The sequence below is a fragment of the Manacus candei genome, unplaced genomic scaffold, assembly GCF_025592945.1.
Source record: "Manacus candei isolate 608988 ecotype Guabito, Panama unplaced genomic scaffold, ASM2559294v1 h1tg000028l, whole genome shotgun sequence".
NCBI classification, from domain to species: Eukaryota; Metazoa; Chordata; class Aves; order Passeriformes; family Pipridae; genus Manacus; species Manacus candei.
Genome location: NW_026138076.1, coordinates 19,249,329 through 19,271,931, shown reverse-complemented (window position 1 = coordinate 19,271,931; position 22,603 = coordinate 19,249,329). Strand labels below are relative to the sequence as shown.

Below are 22,603 nucleotides of genomic sequence, written 5' to 3'. Positions count from 1 at the left end.
TCTCCAAATTCCTGCCTCATTCATCAAGAGAAGTAAAAGATGAAGTAAAATTTCAAATTATTGCATTTTACGTACAATGTTGCTGGAAGAGACTGTTGTTCGGATATTACCACTATAATGCACTGTAAATCACAGAAAATGCACACTTACAAAGTCTCTTCTGCTTGGTCTATAATATCACTCTCATTGCTAACAATCACTTGTTGGGCATTTATTATTGTCTCTTCAAAACATGTTCATCCCTCTCTCTCTCTAACATATTATACTCCCAGGCACAGCTCCAAGAGTCTTGTTGAAACATGGATAGATTTCATGGTATGCTATTACTGTCATATGGTTGATTCTTTTTGGCTTGCATTCAAGTCAACTGCTTCAAAAAAAAAAAAGTCAATATTGGTCCCAGTTTCTTTTCATAGGCTTCTTGGGTTTCATCCATATAGTAAATACTATCAAAGTGTGACACTCCTTTGATAGTTAAAATCTATTATCAGAAAGTTATTAAATGCCAGAAAATTGGAATTCCATTTTATGGTACAGTTTTGTTTAGGGTTTTTTAAATATTTTCCTTCTACAAATAGTTTAGATGGAAGAAAAATTGATTTTGTGAAAACTAGGAGCAATTCTCACAGTTAATTTCTGCTTTTTCATCTGTGAATACATTTTTCTAAAATTTCCTTTAAATTTGTAATTCAAAGTTAAAATATTCCATGCATTATGTCTATTGCTTTCTAACCATTTAGATGCACATAAAAAGCTGGGTTCCTTTCTGATTTACACTGTTGATTTGTTAGTAACAGTGGGAGAGAAGATTTCCCCTGTCACCTCAGAAATAAAAAGAGAAGATTTTCTAACAAATTGATTCACTTTTTGAAATGTTTTGTAAAAAAATCCATGAAATATCAGTTTGAAGAAGATGGCTTAAGGCAAGACTAGATTTTCCCTGAAGATCATATAATTTGTCTGTTAGGTACTTCCTCAAAAACCAAATAGTCTAATTTTTCTTTTATTTCTGAATTTTCTTTAGAATGGTGATGGTTTTGTAGCATTGTGTTGCTTAAAGTTGTTAGCATTAGTTATTTTATGTGTCCTTCAGGCAACAGTGTAATTTTTGTAGTCCAACAGGCTTCTGGAGCCCTACAGAAATTTATCTTTGGATCTTTACTGCTACTTAACAAAATCAGAACTTGCTATTTAATTTTGCAATCTTCCAGATAGGAATTACTTTTTCTCAAAATGCATATATTTTCACATTCTCAAAGTTATCCTCCTCGTTTTGGTTTTCTTTTTGGTGGTGTTTTTCTAACACTGTCTGGGAACATAGCTAAGCTATTGGCTTTGTGTCTAAATGTAATTACAGATAAATAATCTGGCTTTAAAATTGCTTTTTTAAAAATGTGGAGTAGATATCTTCATTAAATACTCCTTCTTCATGGGATCTGCAGACTATGGTCACACAACTATTCAATTCAAAGACATAAAATATGAAAAATCAGTTTCATCATGACCTACTCCCTGCCAATGTAGGCTGGTCCTAGTAGTAAATTTTCCAGGTATTTTGTTTCCAAATAGTTGATAACCTATTTAAAAAATCCTGATCTATACTGCAGTGGTCTTCAGTGGTGCAAAGTTTTCTATACACAGAAGATATAGCATTCAGCTGGGAAAAGACTGCACTATACAAATGGTTTACATTTTTCACATTGCCAAGATTGCAATTTTTGTTCAGGAAGTTTGCATGGATTGTACTTGGAAACAAGACAGTGAAGCTTAAACTAGAAAGCAGAAATAACACTTATAACTTCTCTAAACAGATGTTTATACTTGGCTGTCAAAAATATGAACATGAGCTCTTTCCTTATGTATTCTTAATGGGGTTTGAGAAGCCTATGAGAGAATGAAGGGGTAGGGACCTTTCTTTCTCATTTTCTGTCTTGCTAAGCACTGAAAGTCAATAACAATAATCACCCAAGGAATTCTAAAAATGTGACCTTTAAAAAGTCTTAAATAAAATGTAACCACTCTGGGCAGCTTATGGTTTACATCTGGAGTGCAAAACCTCCTTCCTGGGCAATCGATGCCAAAAAATATTTAGAAAGATAAATATGAGTTTATAAGACATCAATAGGAAGATGTACTTCATATGAATGAAGAACTGTTTACAGTTTCCATGGATTTTGCAGACAGTAACTTTAAGTGGGAGAACTGAAAAACAAGCAGGCTAGAAACCACTGAATAATGGATAATGATTACATCTTGCACCAAAAGAATCATGAATTTATGATAATATCACTGAAATTCAAAGGTTTAAATAAGTATAAAGAGAGTAAGATATCTAGATGTACTGAAAAATAATAAGGGAGACAGGTGCAAACAAGGATCAGGGAAAACAGTGATCATCTGATGAAGCATTCAAGTTAAAACTGAGAAGGATTATTTGAACATAGGGGAAATAAAGCTATCATCTTGAACAATATATGATGATCCATAATAGAAAGGTAAAGCCCATGGAGAAAGTGTAACAGCTCCCACTGTCAAGCACACTTTAGAAACGTATGGCAGCACATTTTCAGAAAACAGTTTCGTTAACAAAAGTTATTTATTGACTGAGCTTACAAGCCAAGAAAAAAATCTGCCCTTGATATGCAAGACACACAGCACAATCTGAAGTAAAAACCTTTTGTCTGGTTTATCACTAACAATGACATTTCTGTCAGCAAGCAGCAAGACCAAGAGGAGCTACTGGTAAGGCATATTATAATGTCTACCACACTCCTATATTAAAGGAAGTAATGAACACTGCAGTCCACAAAAGGACTGAATATACAACACATGGCAAGTTATGTGAGAAAAGGAATGATCAGATGAAAGTATGATTTTATAAGTGTGATATCCCTGAGTGAGAAAATCTGGAAGTATACAATAAAGAAAAAAAAAAAAAACAAAAAATCCTGGACAGATTAAAGAAGTAAGACAGAACAAAAGTAGAAATATATAACAAAATAATTTCTGAGCTCACTGCAAAAAAATTCTCAAAGTATAACAAATAGAGAAAAAAAGCCCTTGCATTCTTTCTTCTTTTTAAGTAACCGTATGTATCTTAACAATGTAGTTGGAAGAGCAATGGCATAAAGATATTTCTCTCAGCCACTCAGCTGAACTCTGAAGTATTACTAGGGCTTGTCCTTCCTATTTCAAGAACAAGTGCAGAAGATTGCAAGGAACCCAGTCCTCCAGAGAAATTCTAACACTGGTTATTTTATCCAGGGATAAAATGACTAGCAGAAATTGCTAGTATGTTTTATTTTAGTACTAACTCCAGCAGTGTTTAGACAGTAAATGTTATTCATCTAAACTCCAATTAAAGAGACCAAGCAGGATACATCCAACTAAATGTAGATAATTGATTTATGCACTTAATATAAAGGACATAACTTTAAAGACTTGAGGGTTATTGTCTTTGCAGAAAATAGGATAGTCACTAGCAGAAAAATTCAGCTTATCTGAGAATGTCTGTCTAACCCTCTCTCTCCTTTAACTACTGAAGGAGCATAGGCCTTTCTCTTGACAACCTTAGTGACATTCCTAGTTAGGTGGAACACATCTGTGTCACAATAAATTCTCTCTAAAGGTGACTTCACCATTAGCTTCTGGGTGGATGATTTCTGGCAATAATTGATGTTTCTGTTTTTCAACTAGGCACTCTAAAAGGCCAGAGCACCATATGAATCTCATCCTCTCAATTTCCCATGTCACTGTCTCAAACTACTTATGGCATACACTGCTTAATGTGTATGGGGACAAGTGGTTTTTAGACACTTTCCTTATTTGATTGGATTAAAGGATTCTAGACCCATAAGTACATCTGCTGTCTTGGAGAGAAGGTCCTTTATTTCTCATAAATGAAGAAGCATGGTGGTATGAAGCATTCTGCATTCCTCAGATAGAGCAGTATTCAATCAGAGGCAAAGCCTCCCTGTCTGTCAGCTCAGCATTTTTGCACCAGATAATTCAGATATGGTATCTAATTTCCAGAAATGAGAGCTTCATTTCTTGCATTCAGAAATAATGCATCTGTTCTGGGTGGGAAAGCCAGATGAGCCTGCACTGAACTCTCTTCCTCCTATTACACAAAGAATCAAATGTCAATATGATGCAGTTTCATTATCTCTAGAATAACTGGTTTGGTAAGGACAAGATGAAGTGACAAGTTCACAGGTGGTTTTTCAAAGCACTTGTGCATTTGTGCAGCCTCCATGTTTTTTCTTGCAAAATAAAATTTGGAAATATTTTTGGAAATTCATGTTTTAAGGACTCATGAACTATGGGTCAAATAATACATAGGTATTCAGGTAGCCAAAATTATTTTCAAAGGCAGAAAAAAATCCAGTCATTAAAAAATCCAGTCATTAAAATAAAAAGTTCCTAAACACTGAAGATACAGAAGAAACATGTCAGTGCAATTTAAAATATAAACCATCTTTCTCTACAGCCTTCACAGATTCTTTTAAAAAGTAAGATGCAAAGAAATAGAAATACAACCGTCAGGATGAAGTCTTTATACAATGTTTTCTGATGAAAAAAAAAACTCCAATCCTTCTTTCCAATTTCATAGCGTAAAATGAGGAAGAAATCCTCATTGTGTTTCTTTCTTAATTTTTTTTATTTTTCATTTTGACACTTAAAACAGATATTCTAAAGCAAGGTGTAAATGAGACTTTCCAGGATCAAGTTAGATGAATATAAATAGGGAGAGTATTAAATTGCAAACATGTGAACAGTGTTACAGTTGGCTTCAGGCCTGTCTCCCATTCTTCACTAATCATGCTGCAGTACAGTTATATATAACTGTTTATTTAATACTCTAAAAGCATGTTCTGGCATTGAAAAATGAAGACTAAAAGCCATCTCTCCTGAAATGAGACTGGTATTGTTTTATTGCTTTTGGTTTACTTTTCACAGTAAATTAATTCTGCAAATGTTGCCAATGAGACTTTTCACTGTCACTTTCACAGGCACTGTCTCAGATATAAGAGGTTATAGTCCATGGCAGCACTGGCATGACTTGGATGCTAAGCCTCTGAATGCTCAGATCGGCTGATTAATCAACTATACAGTAACTGGAAAGGTTAGGTTGAACTATTTCTTTTTGCATTACTTTAGGCAAAAAAAATTCCTTTTCCCCATGCAGACCTAGAAAGTGAGCTATTTACAGCTAAGGAGGGAGGTCAGGAAGAGCACATGAAAAGTTCCCAGATGTTGGCTATCAGTGTTCTTAAAAGCCTATTTTTCAAAGAATATATCTCTAAGAAGGACAGAAAGATGGTACTTTTCTTATTTCCGTATATAGAAATACAGTTTATCATACAAAGTTAAAATAAACTTTTCCTCCTTCAAATTTTCTAATAGATTTTTGTCTCCATCTTCATAAAAGGTTTAGTTACAGACATAAAGAATTTATTCATGCAAAATATTAATGAGAAGGAACTGGTAACAATGGTGAAGCTGCAGGATTTAATTCTCAGATCTTATCATGCTAAATTGCTATCAGGAAATACATCAACAAATTAGATGTGAAATCATACAACTGGATTTTTTTACAAAGGTGTTCTTGATGTGGCACCATTTTTATAATTTTAATTCTTCAAAACTACAGATATCCTGTGTGTGCATTTAGTTTTAAGGTATTGCTAAAAGAAACCAATTGTTCAGTTTTTGACAGCTTAGATTTTAATAATTACAAAATTACTATTTCAAAATGATATACAAGGAAGCTTTCTTGCAACTTCTAGTATCTGCCAACCCCTTTCAATAGCATGAATGACAAGAATGTATTTAACTCATAATAATTGATGGATTAATTTTACTTGCAATCATAAACAGTATACAGCCTTAATGTTAGCTGCACAATCAACCCAAGGTTTCTTGAAGTAAACCACAAACATTGCAAATTACTGACAAGGAAAGTAAAATGCTGAAGGAATTAATTTTTAAAAAACATTAATAACAATAGCATTATTAACCATACAATAGTTGTTTAACTGTTTGTTTCTTTTAGACACATATGACAGAATTACAGTTAATACTGCAAGGGCATCAAAACTGTGAGAGGATGCAGCACTTCTCTGCTGCAGTATTGAGGACAAGCATTCATGGGAGCTGCGAAGAAAACTAATGTTCTGAAAATTGTGCTGCTCTGTACAAAATTTGAACTAGCTTAGTAGGTTCTCAGTGAATATAGATTAGAGATTTCTTTCCAGGAGATGAAAGCAGTATTGGTATAAGCAATAACTGCTCTTTATTTAAAATGTTTTCAGTTTTTATTTATATATTCATTTAAAGGTTTCAAAACAACCTTAGTCAAAGTACCAAAATCATACAATGGCACCTGACAGGAACAACTGAAAAAAGATGAAAACACTGGATTATTGTGGAACGTGTTGCATCTGTGTAGGGATGGCATACATGCTATATTCCCCAATTTACAATGTGTACATCATCTGTGTTCAGTTTAACCTTAAATGTCAGGATATCCAAAATACTAGTTTGATAGTCTTTGTATGACTGGAAGTATCTACTTGTCCTAGTTAGAACAGCTGGGACCAATTCATCACTGTATGGGTGTAACCCAAAACTGTGTATTCTATAGCCTTCCATGCCATTTCCCAGAAACTGTTATCCATAGACTATTTACACCCTCTGCCCAGAGCAGCCTGACTCCTCAGACTATAAATTAGGTGTTAAGAGGCCTGTGAGATAGGAGGGTGCCCCCTGTCCTCACACCCATTGTGGAACTCCCCACCCTGAGGGAAGTACTGGGCATTCCTATCTGAACTGGAGAATATATAATCTTGGAGTCTTGGAACTTTTTTAATCAGTCTTGGGATCCAGAGGAAGACTGCAGATCAGTGCTCTCAACCAGACTGCAGACCACCGCTGTCGACTGGACTGCAACCACCACTTTTCAACCAGACTGCAACCACCACCCTCGACCAGACTGCAATCACCACTCTTGACCAGACTGCAACAGCACTCTCACCAACAGGTTTTCCCCTCTCCTTTTCCTTTGGACTCAGGGGGCCCAACAAACACCACTCTGTTCATGCTCCAGGGTGCTGGGTTATACGTTTGGGTTTTGTGGGTTAAAACCAATTGTTTGTCTGTGTAATCGTACTTATTGTATTATTTTATTAAATTATTATTCTGATTTATAATCTCTCTTTTGAGTTAGGTTCATTTCCCCTGCCAGTTTACCTTAAACCAGCACACTACTGCTTATATTTGTTCTTAGACTATATTCCAGTGTAATAAATATTGACAGTTGTAGTACAATGGGAAACCCAAACATTGCTACTATTTTATATAACAATTGTTGTTAATAAAGCAAAAAGTTAAATGTACCATAACACCAAGATCTACTTGGCTGTATTTAATCATTTACTTTTCATCACAAATATGATTTGTTGATACTGATAGTATTTGCAGAAATATCCAACTTCAACAGCTACCAAATGCACAGACCTCTTGCCCTAGATGCAGAAGAGTCAAATACCAAAAAAGTTAGTTACTTACCTGCTATTGAACAGAGGTGTTAAAATAATCCCAGGTCAAACAGTCACCAATTTTAGTATGACAAACTTGCATTTAATTCCCAGTACAAATTATAATTTTTTGAATCTAGGTTTTCCAAGATCATGAGCGAATTGCCTCTTCAAACCACAGATTAACATAGAAGTAAAAATGGGCTGTTTGCCATTTAGAAACTAAATAAAACCTGATGACAGGCCTCTGCTTGTTCCAAAGAGGAACAGGAAAGATTCCTAAAATAACTGAAAATATTAGTAAGAAATATGTCCTGTCCAGTAGAGCTGGAGGCATTATGCAGTTTTAGTTCTATCCAGAACAGTTTATGTTGCTGAGCTAATAAGCTTTTCCATTCAACTGGTGGAATTAATTGCTCCTAACTTAGTGTTTCACCAATACAGAGAACATTTGTAGTGCTCTGTTCTGCTTTGCTATAATTTTTAACCACTAAACTGAAACATCACAAAATATTAAAGAAACACAAAAAATTAACATCACAAGGCACTAAAAATATACAAAAGATGTTGAAATTTTCATAAGTACAAAAGTTTTCTTAACCACTTACCCAGGCGCTGACACATCTGCCGCAAGTAGTGATTTTGAAATCTCCGTAGAGATCCTTGATGGCACCAGTTGTAAAGAACCCCTCCACCATCAGCAAAATGCCATATACAAAGAATGCAGCTGCTACACCATATATCACATACTTGAAGATGTCAATCCTGTAAAGAACAGCAAAAATTAATTATCTGAATAAATATTAAAGCTTACTCTGAAATTTCAGGGTGAGATAATCAGACCCATTAAGCCTCAAAGATTTTACACTGGAGTAAGCTTAAGTGCTGATGTGCCATAATGACAGCTGAAGCTGAGAACGGGAGTGAACTTTGAAATAAAATAGCATTGATATAAGAAACACTGGGCCAATTTCATTTAATTAAACATAAAAATTATTCTCCCATGGACAAACTGTCTAGCAGAATAACAAAGTCATAAAGAGACATCCCTAACTTCAAAACAGAATCATATTATCACAAAAATAACATCAGATCATCTGGATTTCTTCTATAATGAGCCTGTAAAACATCATTTCACAGACCTAGAGCTGAAGAAATGGAAGTGTGGCTTGCAGTGTAACGTGTAGAGCCCTCGAAGGCTCAGTCCATTACAGACAACATTACCTGGGTTGTGTGGTTGTTCTGTCCAGCATTGCCTAAAAACTAAACACTGGTTCAAGGAGACTCTGCCTCTTAAATGTTCTCTCATTAACAGAGTTTTTGAAAAGATTTATGGCAGCGCCTCTCTGCCCTAAATGTTTTGTCTAAACTTGGAAACATAACTAGTAACCACTGCCTTTGATTAACAGGTTTGAAAGCTTACTTGAATTTTTCTGAAAATTAGCCACAGTAAATTTCCAGTTTATCAACATGACATGGAAGGAGCTGTGCAACTCTCTAGAAAATGGTATTGTGCAGATTTAAGATATGACTAAGTTCCAGTCATATTGTCCAGTAACAACTCATAACAACATAAGACAAAAAATATGGCAGAGACCCATCAGGATCTGCCAGATTAATTTTGATAAGCACCAAACCACTACCCATACTTGATATTTCTTAAGACAAAGATTAATACTTCTACTGTTATGAAAGGCAATATTTAATGCTAACATTTTCTTAGGAGCATACTTTTTATCATCACCCAAAAGACAACTCTCAATACTCATTGTATGTGTACAATACAATAACAAAGCTCAAAAACCCATTAAAAACTCATTAAAATATCTTTGCGTTTGAATGGTTTTCAAAAGATTCAAAGTCAGGTTCTTGTTTATAGTTGATACTTCAGACATATGACTGTGTCTACAACTTTATTGAATGTATCTTAAGCTTGGATTAGTCACATAACAATGCAATTAAACTTCTGACCTGACTTGGGGTGGGAGAAGTACTGTAAATGTCTTGGAATGACAGGATATGTTTTTCCCTAACATTCCAATAACAAATCTCTTCCAGCTCTTTTTCTACATCTCTTTTCTTTTATACTCCAGTGAAAACTAGGATAAATTAAGATACATGAACTATTTAAAATGGTGAAAAAAATTTAATGCTATAGACAGTATAAGCTGATGCAGATGACACTTATTTTAATATATATAAATCCTGATTACATTGCAAAAATCCCATTTTCCTAATTTTTTAACAGAAAAACCGTTTTAATCCCTTCTTGTCATTACTGATAAAAAAATCACAAAAACAAATAGCAAGTTTGTGACTATTCTATAAAAATCTTCATATTCCTATGTTATATATCTTAAAAGGTTGTGATCTTCACCAGTGGTTGAAGTATGGGAGTTCTGTTAGCAGCAGCTCCTCACAGACCCCTATGTGCTCAGTTACAAGTCATCACTGCCCTAAAGAAATTAAGACTTTCAGGAAGTCCGGAGACTATTTCAGTCCTTACAACAGCCCTTTAAACCATCTGTGCTGAGTCTCCCACTGAGCTGCTTGTGTCAAAAATTGTACTAAGAGATCTCTGCTTTTTCCTTAGCCTTATGTGCATCTACAGGAATAACTTTCACTTAAGGCTTCCTTCCCCAAAGAAAAAATATATATAGCTATACACTAGCCAAATATAGAAATCAATTTCTTTCTCATACACACATTACAGAGAGTAGTAAAATCTCTACTGATCAGACTACATGAGATGAAATAGCCAGATTTATCCCAAGGCAAAAGGATCTTGGATATAGCAAAGAGTAAAAAGAAAAACAAAAATTGTGAGATGATCACTTAATTACCTCTTTAAAAGCCAGATAGAATCATATTGGAATATAACCACATTTAGTGTCTGCTGTATTTAAAGAAAACATATTACAACAGTAACGTTATATATGTATATACATAGTTTTGAAGATAGCCTTGCTATCAAATTATTCTGCAGGATGTAATACAGTTCACATAAACTTTTATTTTCTAATTAAGTTATAATAGATAATAAAAGATAGACCTTGTAAAATGCAAATTGCCGTTCTTTAAAATAAAACGTGATTCTTTGTGGATGAACTCAGGGAGATTAATTGCCATCTGTGCTTCAGCAAATTCTCAAATGCTGTAGAAAGAGCTTAAGAGCAACCAGGGAGGTAGAAGGGAATGGCAGAAGGGGTGATGAACATAAGCCAATGGGCAAGATGGGTAAGGACAAAGGAAAAAGACAAGCAGGGCTTACACTTGTGTAAGCTGGAATGGAAGGAAAGAGGTAGTTAAGGAGCAAAGAAAGGAGGTAATCATAAAGATAAATTTTGTACTCCTGACAAGATTGGAGAAATATCTATTAGGTTAACCTAATAGATTAAATAGATCTTGAACAAATCTTTTGTTCAAGATTTCTTGAACAAAAAGAAATCTTGAATACCTAGTTACTAAACACAGAAGTCCCATTAGTACTATATAATTATGAATTTCAGGTCACTTTCTACTGAAAGTCAGACAATTAAGATTATGAAGATAACCTACATTGCTGAGAAGAATAAGATGAATGGTGAGCTAAACATAAAATAATTGTGGAAAACATCCTGATTTTTTTTTTAATATAGAATAATCTAAACCGTATTTTTCATACTGTATTAATCTGGCAGATGGTCCACAGATTCTGGATCTGCTTTTCCTCACAACACTGCATTCAGAAATGCTAAAAACACAAACATTACTGTTTTCAATTTGTGATTTAAATCAAGTTGGTCTTTCAATTTTAAGGTCTTTGCTGCTGGCTCATTAATTATTCCATATTAAGGAGATTCCCTAATTCATCAATCTGAAACTGGATTCTATCCAACAAGATGAATATTAAAATATCTCTAGAGAAAACACTTTCTTCTTCTGGCAGAAGGTATTGATGGAAGCCATCAATGCTAACTTCTCAACGCGCAGGTTGAAACTGAGTACTGAGTAGACTATCCCAGCAGAGACAAGTCAGAGGTGAGTGAAAACATTCTCAGTGGGTCAGATCAATGTTGCAGATTTCCCACTGTGTATTTTCATTGTGTTTTGGCAAATTCAAGGATTAAAAAATAAAATAAATCAGCAAGTAATACGACAATTTGTTGAACGATCATGTCTATGTGTAGTAGGTTTTTGTGAAAAGTGTGCTAATAATGCTTTGGAACAATCTATGTACTTGCTAGGGATTTTTTCTTTTTTAATTTAGTTAATATAGAAATGTAGTGCAGACATTTAACTGTAATCAACAGCAATTAAAAGACCACACTAGTCTGTCCTGTGACACGCAGTTCTCATGCTGTCCATAAAATCATTTTATTCACTTAAATTATCTGTTCACTTAAGCCTGAACAAGTGATAAAAGCTTTATATTGGAAAGATTTTCATTGGCCTAGCCCACCAGAGTACTAAGTATTACTGTGGGACTAGTTTTTCAGCATTTATAGTTCTGCCTCACATTTCTCTTGCTGAATTTATAACATAACTTCTCCAATATATAATATGATACTAAGATATTACAGATGTTAAATAGCACAATATTGCTGGTAAACTGTACCTATATTCTCTGAATGCAAGTAAATTCGGGCAATTACATCTATGTCCAAGCTAAAAAAAACCCCAAACAAAAACCCAACACAATAGGAAAAATAAAGTACCAAAACTATCAAAGTACTAAAAAGTTTGTAAGATTACCATAGTACAATTCCTAACTAAAAACTTTTTTTTTTTAGCTGGCAGAGACAATTTAGAAAGATGAGAAACATATGTAAATGCTACCATCAGGGTAGGACTGCTTCATCAGCTTTGGGTGTTTGTGGTTTTTTTGTTTATGTGGGGGTTTTTTGTTTGGGTTTTTTCAATTACAGGGAACTTTGAATAGTTCATGTTCACATCTAGAATGCACAATAATCTCTGTTACTCTGTAAACCAGCAATGGTGACCTCTGTACTCATCCTCTTGCCCCCTGAGGGACTGATCCTAAGAGGCTGTTAAGACACTGAGATAGCAGCCTCCCCCCTCAAGCTGTCTCAAGCGTGTAGAAACAGTTTCATAAATGTGTTTTTATGAGACAGACAAGATATAAGGGGATGTTTGCAAGGAAGAAGGTCTGTTTAGGCTATGCAGAAACCAAGCCACACGCAAGTTTTTAAAAGATGTGCTCAGGCTCTCCTGGAAACCAGTTGGGAACAATTTCTTGGTGTAAGTTCATGATACTATTCATTTAAACAGATTGAGCAAAGAAGATAGTTGGTACCGTGAAACAGAGAGGAATTGTTCGTAGAGGGAGGAGACAAGCAAAGGAAAACCTCAGAAGGAAGACATATAACCAGCAGTGAAAGAAGGATTTATTAATAATCATGTACTGCCTGCAAGGCAAGAACAAAAAATTGTATGTAACAATAACAATGAGGTAAAAGTAACAGAAACATTCTCACTGTGAAGGGAAAAATGAAACTACTAAGAAAATGTCCATGACAAATTTTAGATTAATACAGAGTCTAAACTTCTAAATTTCAGGTGGAAAGAAAACAAAATTGACAGACAGAATGCTCAATAAAGTTTGTCAGGAAATGATAAAAAGAGAAGGGATTTACTGGAAGACAAAGTATAAGACAAACAAAACCCGATAAGTAATTTTTAGTAAAGTAGAAATAAAACACATTAGGAAGAGAACAAAGACTGATAATTCTGTATTTCTTAAAGAAATTTTGTATGTAATCATACAAAACATTTGATAAAAACAAAACCAGACCATTAGGATTATATAAAGAAGAGATCATCATACTATAATGTGCAAGTTACATTTGCATTCTGCAAGGGGCAGATTTTCTCATTCTACTCTGAACCAAAGCTGATGATCAAAGCTCATTGATTTTAATTTGTGATGTACAAAGTCTCTACAGGTATGCAGAACAAAAGCCTAAATCATCATCGTCTAAAAGTTTGATTGTTGCATCCTTCTTAGGAATGGGACAGTTGAGTGGAGATTTCATGGAGCCCCTCTAAAAGCAGAGGAGAATCCAGAACCTAAGAGAGGAAGAGCAATAGTAGCACAAACCACAACTCTGCCCTATGAGTCTTGTTACTTTCTTGGAACAGGAAAGGATCCAGCATATGAATTTAAATAATCATGAAATCTTCGAGTTCAGAACACAAAATTCTGACTATGACATATGGACAAGGCTGCTTCTCAAAGTTGTTGGTTGTTGGTTTTTTTTTATAATCTAGTCTTGTTCTGTCTGCTCACCTCTTGCAAAACCATTTTCTTAAAAGCATTTTTAGAGATGTTAATTACAGAAGAAATCAGCAGCCTTCTTTGCCTGAAGAAGGCAAAAAACCCTGTTGGAACTAGTGCACAGTAACATGCTGACTGGTAACATGGTGGATTTACATGATGGTTTTTGTGTACTATGGATACTGAATTCCCAGGCAACTTTCTATAGCGATAAAGTGTAAAAAGATGTGGCAAAAGCACATCACAGGATTTGTGAGTGTTTCTTCATTACAGCTGTAAAGTAATGAACATAAAGTACATACTGATAGTGTAAGACTGAAAACTTGTTACTAAAAGTCCTAATTGGGATGGTAATAGTGAATTTTACCCTTTTCAGATCTCCTGTGGAACAGTGAGTTATCTTAATTTTATATGGCACATAAAGTAAAAATTTAGCGATATGTATTTTACATAGAAATATACACTTTCCATTTTATGTCTATAAAGTGAACTAAGACTAAAAGGAAATAAAGATATTTAAAACAGAAAAATGTATTTCTTATGGAGAACCTATTGAGAAAAGTCTATTGCAAGTGCAATCACAGGCATGCAGTGATTATAGCTAATCTAAGATTCCAGTCACCCAGCAAAGAGAACTGCTTAACACTGCACTAAATAATATGGATATCTGCCTAAAAGTAAGAGACTGTATTTGCACAGATGAAGACCAATAAATTCTTTATGTAAGATCATTCTGCTGGTACAACCATGTGCTGCGATGAATTTCCTTATCCAACTATTACATAAAATGAGGACTATGTCTTTGCAGGCACTTCCCAAATCCTAAATTTTACTTACAGAGGTTCTTACTGATGTTCATTCTAACAGAATATAGAACACTAGGCTACATAATACTGCTGAGTAGGTAGTAAATATGAATTTTCAGCACTGTATAATCTTTTAAAGGTCATATTCTCAGGTGCTCGCATTTTTTGTCAGATTTGATGCATCTACAAATCAAACAGTATTTAAAATGCTATGTTCTGCATCTAATCTTTAAAATGATCTGTTACAATATATATGTGACTCGACCATTCCAATGAAATAGAAATGTTCTCCTTAAGTAAACTGCATCAATAACATTGTGGTCTCTCTTCTGTCAAATTGCAATACACAAATAATACACATGGGCCAAGGTTAGATCTTCCTTGCAGAATTAACTTCATTGTTCTACACATAGACAGAATCCAGGTGCAGGAACTCATGGAGTGCTGCTAGTGAGAACTCTCATTAGGCTAGTTAGAAGTCATCTTACCAGTGAATGCTTCCAAAAACACGGTATACATCTCCAACAAATGACTGTACGTGACTGGAGTAGCCATCCTACTTGTTTGGTATATGCAAATCATGTAGACATTCACTTCTTTCCTATGTCTTCTTCCTGTTCATAGGCTCAGCTAGCTGAACTGGTGCCCAGCTGAATCTTTTCATCACAGAACCAGTGAGATCATCTGCCAGGGTTCTTTAGAATGGTTGCTGTTTCCAAGCATGATACGACACAGGCCTGCCTAAGTCAGCAAATGTTTGTCCTAATGCAGAGCCTTAAATGTTTTGCTTCCCATGATACAAATTGCGTTTAAAACATAATTTAAGTCCAAATTTGAAGAATGCCAAGCTTTTTTAAGAGACAAACGTGTCTCTTAAAAAAAAAAATCAGGGAAAAACAGGGAAAACCAGTTTAGTACTACTGAGTATAAAAAAGATGACTTAAACAGAATCATCACACAATTGCAACTACATTGTAATACCTTTCACAGTATTCCATTAGTAGTAGCAGAAATAAAAAAGATGATAACAGTAATATTTTAGTGCTGCCTGTATTTAACTTGTTATATCTGCAAAGTCAACAAAAACAAAAAAAGATAGCAGATCAGAATAACATCCACTTATCTACCTCTCAAAACATTTGATTTTATCACTGAGGGGAGATATAAAAACTTCTACACATGTTCTTTGGTTTTTCCTCAAAAGAAAACAGTTGTACATCCATATGTATATTACTAAACAATATCATCTTAATAAACACTGACTATACACTGACTAAGAGAAAGGTTATCGGCAAGCACCAAACTAGGCCACAGCAGTACCTGAAACACAGGTTTTCACATTCTGAAAGGAAGGGAATTTTTAGCTCTAGGAAGGTGGCTTCAGTAGAGTGTCTGTGGCACTTCCAACAGAGAACACAGTGACAACAGATTTACAGATTGTAACTTCAATTAGTTTACTATTTGATTTCACACCTTTAAAAGGAAGGGAATTTACAATAACCTGAAATAGCTTTGACTGTAGTAGGAAAATGGTTTTAATATTTCTATCAGGGAGGTTTCTTCGTTTTCCATTTTAAGAGCATGATTCCCTTGTTCCGTGGCCTATATATCACAAACATGTGACAGATGGCACTAGCTGGCCTTGCATACTGAAGAGAAAGAACTGTAAAAAGATGCTCTTAGGAAACACACCCAACATATCTTGTGCTGCTGATTTTCTAAAAAACTTCATTTGGAAATTGTTCCACACACCAGAAAAACATAAAAATCCAGCTGATACAATACATGCTTGATAATCATGTGTCTATTTCTGCTGCATTAGTAATCTTCTCAAAATCAGTGATTAACTAAGCAAATCTAGTAATACCTGGTACTTTGCAGATAGTGTTCACTGCAGTTTATTACATTATAGAAGGATAACTAAATCCCACACCTAAGTCAAGCAGATTGCTCAATTTTAGCAAAGCCTACAGAGCTCTTAAACTGACAAGATAGGTAACATAAAACATTCACCTCTTACACTTAAAATACTATAAAGGCAGTTTTCAGGGTAATTTAAACCATCATATTTATTTTCTTAGGCTTCCTTTGACTCTCAAGGAACTAAAATAACTACTCTACAACCACTGAAGGAATTAACATGCCAAACAAAAGCTTATGACTTCTGCAAATTCCCAAACAGGCATTTCTTTACTTGGTGGGGGTAAAGAGAGCAGGGGGAGGGGAAGCAGCTACCATTAGAATGGTGATAATGTTGATAGTGAAAATGTCTGGAACTATAAGGAACGAAGTTTCACAAAACTAATTTAGAAAACAATATAATTAGAGGTTAGTCTCAATGAAAAGGGATTGATAATTCCAAATCATTTTATAACCATCCAATTTATTAAAATTTCATGGATTTAGAAATGACTGTTTAAAGAGAGAAGAGCCTACCATTGAAATTTGTGATTTTTGAAGATATGTCCCCTCCATAAGGAATACCCATCTGTACAGTATGTGTTCATATGAATTTGAATACATTTGATTTATATTAGCTTACAAGAGTTTAAAGTATCTGTTTTACCTGTGTCACCCTGAAGAAACTAAAATCAGGCTATAATCTAGCACTTTGAGAAAAAATACTGTAAAAAAATTCTTTGTCTTTTTTTTAGACATTTTTGGATTTGGGGTTGTATTTTCCCCCTCAAAACAAGTAAGTAAAAAAGAACTCATTCTACCCTACCCAGAATCTCTCTAGGATGCCTCCAGGATTTTGGAATTATTGACCACGATCATTCAATATTTTAACTTGGAAATAAAATCATAAATCTGAGAAAATTGTAACTTCCTGGCATTTAAAGAATTCAAAAACAGCTTCAAATTTACTTAATTTTTTAAAAATTGTAAATTTTTATTACTTATCTATATTTCCAAAGCAGATATGAACTGCAACTGGTATATACTATTTGAACTCAGACAAGAGTCCAGGGAGATGAAATCAGAGACCAAACAGCAGGGCCAGCACTCAGATCACCTCTTCTATTCCAGAGGGCTGCAGCTCTTGGCTGAATCCCCAAGGGCTGAATCCTCCAAGGGAAGTTCATGGCCTATTGCAGGTTCTTAATTAATTCATCTCTCCACAGGCCTCTAGGCACTGTGGGGGATGTAGGTTCCCCATGGAGCAGACAGAGAGTAGGGCAGTTGTGGCAACCAGGGCAGCCCCAAACCCATGGCCAGGAGAGTCTGTGGTGAGGGACTGAACCCCTCAGGCTTCACTGAAATGGGGTCCTGGACTAACGGAAGGGTGAAGAGAGGCCCTAAGGGAGGCCAGGCAGGAACAGTCAGGGCTGTTGATGCCCTCAGGGACATTCATATAGACATTTCTGAATGGCATTGTTGGATCTAGGTACTTTGGCTTCTATTTTAGGCACTTCAGGAGTGCTGTGGCTGTTCAGACTTTATTTATGCCCTCATTATGCCCTACTTTCTCTACAGGGGTCTGCTACTTTTTTTAAATTGCCGTAAGTAGTAGCACTGACCAAGATAAAAGATACAGGGTAGCTTGTGAGTTGTGTTATTTTCATTCAGAACGAACACTTGTGGACACAGTTAAAACAGACCTTATCTCTTACCACTCACATAAGTAGCTCTCAGATAGGGATTGATTTTTATTCTGAATGACATTTGAAATCCAGCATGCTAATAAAAATATAGATAGAAATCATAAGTGTGATTAAAGATAATCTAACACACTTCACTCCACTGCAGCATCTGCCTAGCACATTTATCACAGAAAGTCAGACTGCAGGCCAATCTGAGACACTTCACAGCACTAGAAGCATTAAGAGCCCAAATGTATTAAATAACGTTAAAAAGGTATAATTTCGTAGAGCACACTGCTAGATTTTTTTTTTTTTTAATTCTTATAATTTCTAATCAGCACTTTGAACAACTAGCTTTTATTTACATTTCAATATGAATCATGATGTAGGCAATGCACTGTTTGTTTCTACTTACATATTCTTCCTTCTGCTTTTTGGTCTTTCAAAACTATCATTACCATAGGGCTTTTGTACTGTCAACTGTTAATCAATAGTCATGACAAAATATCAAGTATTTTTTCTCCCTACAAAATTATTTTAAAAAGCACAGTAATATCTACTTAAACAGGTAGAAAATTAATGTGTGCAAATTTCTTTGCAAGTCACACAGTTTATCCAGTTCAAAGCAATGGTTCATCTGCTTTTAGTCAAAATAGTTGCTCCTTCTCCCTTTAAGACATAAGTTTAGAGACCTCCTTCACAACTGAATAAACTGAAATTTCAAATACAGTATGTCTGCTAAAGAAAGAACTGGGTTTAGTATATCTTTTAGTAATCAAAGGAAACAAACAAATCAAAAAGCTACTAGCTAAGACAATTAAATGCCAAGAAAAGAAAAATTACCTTTATAATTCCTTGATCTTTTACAGTGAATTATATGCATTTGAACTATGCCCCCTGACTGATATTTTCACTTAAGTATTTGACAGAGAGAAGCTGGAAAACTTGCTATGAAGAGAAAGCATCGATTTGTGGCTGTTCTGCACTAATGGCTTCCTAGGGAATAATAAAATAAGTTAGAGCCTAATGAAATGACTGATCTTTCGTTCAGGATAACAATGAACCTTAGCCGTCAAGTCAAGTCAGACTCATTATTCTAAGCGACAAGCCAAAAAGGCAAAGCAGAAGTTACATCTTCCTAGCAACCCAATATATTGTTATACAAGGACATTTAAATTTCTTGATCCAAAGATGAAATTTTAATATGGCATAGCAGTGACATACTTATTTGGTACATGCTCCCTTCTGGCTACTAATCCCACAAAAAGTACACTTAACATTCACAGAGAATCTTTGAAAAGGATGCTGATAATATAGCCCTTGACAATTTAAGAAATTTAAGATTCTGTTTCTAGCTCTCATGAAAACATTGGTACCCAGTTGGATCAAATATATATATCTTGTTCATTTTCCTACCTCGAACAATGAATAGAAGGAAAAACTAAGAGCAGGCATGTTAACAGGATAACCCCCAACACTATTCTAGCCTCTGGGACTTCCTGAATTGGCTAAGTCATTTGACTGTCATTAGAAACCATCAATGGATTTGTTTTCCAAGATTATCCAGTCTTCCTTCGAGCCCATAAAATTTTTTGGTATCCATAATATAATCACAATATATAACTAGCTTCAGAAATCTTTTATGAAACAATTGAAGAACCACCACTTGTTCCTTCTGGACCTGTTTCCTCTGATACCTCAAACTTCTTGTGCTGGAATAGAAAGACAATCTAACCTCATGCGCCATATACATCATATCCCGAATTTACAGACCTTTAGCATAACAGTTCTTCATCATCCCATTTCTAGACCGAAGAGTCCTATTATACTCGATTTTTAACCATATAGCCTCTGTTCTATAATTCTAATCATCCTTTTCTGCCTTCTTTGGGGCACCAATATTGTATACAGTATTAATGAAATGGATGAAAGATGGATTTATACAATGGCATAAGTGTGTTCTCTGTTTCTCTTTGATTTTTCTGGTAGTTGGTATTTGGTTTGTTTTTTGACTGCTGCTAAGCCCTGGGATGCAGTCATCATGGAACCATCCATCATAAGAAGTCAATGTTTTGACAGATGATCAAATCATTTCACTTCTCAAAAAAAGGGTCATGAAAGAAAATATTTACAAATTAAAGGATAGGATTCTTCAGCTTTAGTTGTAACAATTAGCAGCCAGGTAAGAATTTGGATTTCAAATACCTGAAATCATTTTTGAAAGAGAACATTTTAAAAATATTAGAAATATGTAATTTAATTTAAGGATGCAGTAAACTATTTTGTTAAATGTAATAAATTTAACAAAGAAAAGGAGATGCTCGACAAAACAAAGGCCTTCCAGAAATAGGTTTCCAGGAGTAGCAAAGCATGGAACCTTCAAAACAGATTAATACTAGATATACCAGAGACAATACAATTTTGACATTTCAAGTCTCAGGGTTCTGCACAACTCTTTGGTTACTTCTTTATTGTATTTATTCCCAGAACTGTTACTTGTTGCACACTCCTGTTTTACCTATTTAGAGTATAGAGTTCTGGGGGGTTTTGGTTTGGGTTTTTTTTTTTTAAAGCAAGGATGTATGGAACAAATTCATCAACATTATTTGAAGTACTCTTCAGTAAAAACTTAAATTAAAACTGTGGGATATTAAATAGTATTACAAATTGCTTGTAAATAGTAAAAATATCAGCACAGTCAAAACTTTATCTGCTGAGCTTATCCAAATCATTCTTTCTATGATTTTCATTAAAAGACATTTTCTTGAGTCAAATTTATATCTCTGGAGGAATTTTTCAGCATTTTTAAAAGGAAACGAGTAAAAGAATCTAGTAACTTACATGGTAAAGACATCAATAACATCTCCTGCAGCTCTTGTCATCTCAAAGTAGGTTTGCAGAATGTTGACAGTTCCTGAAAGTGCTTCATGTCCGCATCCACAGAACAGTGCAACTCCAGCATACAGCAGGATGGTAGCAATCAAAGATGCATAGGGAATACCTCCCAGGCATTTGATGCAACACTCGAAGCATCCTACAAGAAAAAAATCAAGTTCCAGATTATATCAAGAAAGCAAAAAGAAAGCTTTTACTCTTGAGAAACACTTTCGAAAATTAAAGACTTCAGGCCAAAGAGAGCTTCGGTCAAGTTAAACAACCCAGATCATCAGAAAATCTGTGAAAGGTTAATTCAACTTCTGAGTTTCCTCAGTTGCTTCTTGACCTGTTAAATGTAGACATGCCCTCTGATTAGCATGAAAGGTTAGAAAACAGGACGAGGCCTATAAATTTGAAATGCTTATAGAGACAATGATCAATTAAAACTGACTTATAAGATGTTCAACAGGTATGAGCCAATGTATTTTAACATGCTCCAAAGGCTTTATGCTGTGCTAAATCACAGAAATACCACAGATATGTTAAAAGAAAGAAAAAAGGCACAAAAAAATGTAGCTTTGACATGTAATTCCATATTTTGTCCTTTAAGTTGGTAAGTTTCTATTTCATTTAGGCTAGATAAGAAAAGTAAGAATTTCCTATCTGTTCAAACATTCATTCATTCATTTACTACTTTTAATGAACAAATATAAATCTGTGATATATATATATTTGTCATATATATATGTTTAGCAGCTACTTATATGCAAGATTCTCTGAAGAGTTTAAGCCATTTTCAAATAGACACACATTTTCCTTAAATAGAAACCTCTTGATATTTTTGTACATGTAAAGAATACTACAAAAGGCAGTATTCCAATGACTGGATAGTTTCTGGCAGAAAAATATAATATACTGAATATTGAATATACTAAGCATGTAAAAGACAAAATAATTCCCAATTATGCATGCTAGTTTTATAAAAATATAAAGAGAGTTATAGTTTGAGACTACTTTTGGTTAAGGATAACTTGCTATAGCAGAGCCAACTGTAAAATACCAAATGTAAAATGTGCAAATTTGTATATTTTAACTGCTGCCAAAGTTTTGCTGAGTAACCTGTTGTACAAGTTGGTCACCTCCAGCAGCCATCACACACATCCATGGGTGTAACACTTTCCATGCTTCCAATACTTTGGTAACAGCATTTCATTTTCTTCCCCCTCTCTGAGCCCATGCAACTCTGGATGAAGAACACATCTTGCAATTCATGTCATTCTACTGTAGAGTGGCAGTGGGGAGCTTTCATATTCAGCAGCACAAAGTTTTGAATGTCCAGTGATCACGTTGTGTCTTTCTTCACAGTGATTGTTAGACTGTGGGGCTTTTATACCCAGAAACTCTGTGGGTGTTTCTTCAGTGCAAGGTCTTAGGAACAGACTAAGAAGATAAACAAATTCTTTTGAAGTAACTAATTCTGCATTTTAAGGAAACCTCTTAAAATTCCTTTGGTTCTGTTTT

The 22,603-nt window shown here is 34.7% G+C and overlaps 1 protein-coding gene across 1 annotated transcript in view; it reads right to left on the bottom strand.

Annotated features, from left to right (window-relative positions):
- Positions 1-22,603, bottom strand: part of GPM6A (glycoprotein M6A) — a 118,685-nt gene that overhangs the window by 16,034 nt on the left and 80,048 nt on the right. The window contains exons 2-3 of the mRNA XM_051790216.1: positions 21,047-21,239; positions 8,147-8,303 (exon numbers count right to left, since the gene is read on the bottom strand). Coding sequence (XP_051646176.1) covers positions 8,147-8,303; positions 21,047-21,239 — 350 coding nt within the window. The remainder of the gene's footprint in view (positions 1-8,146; positions 8,304-21,046; positions 21,240-22,603) is intronic.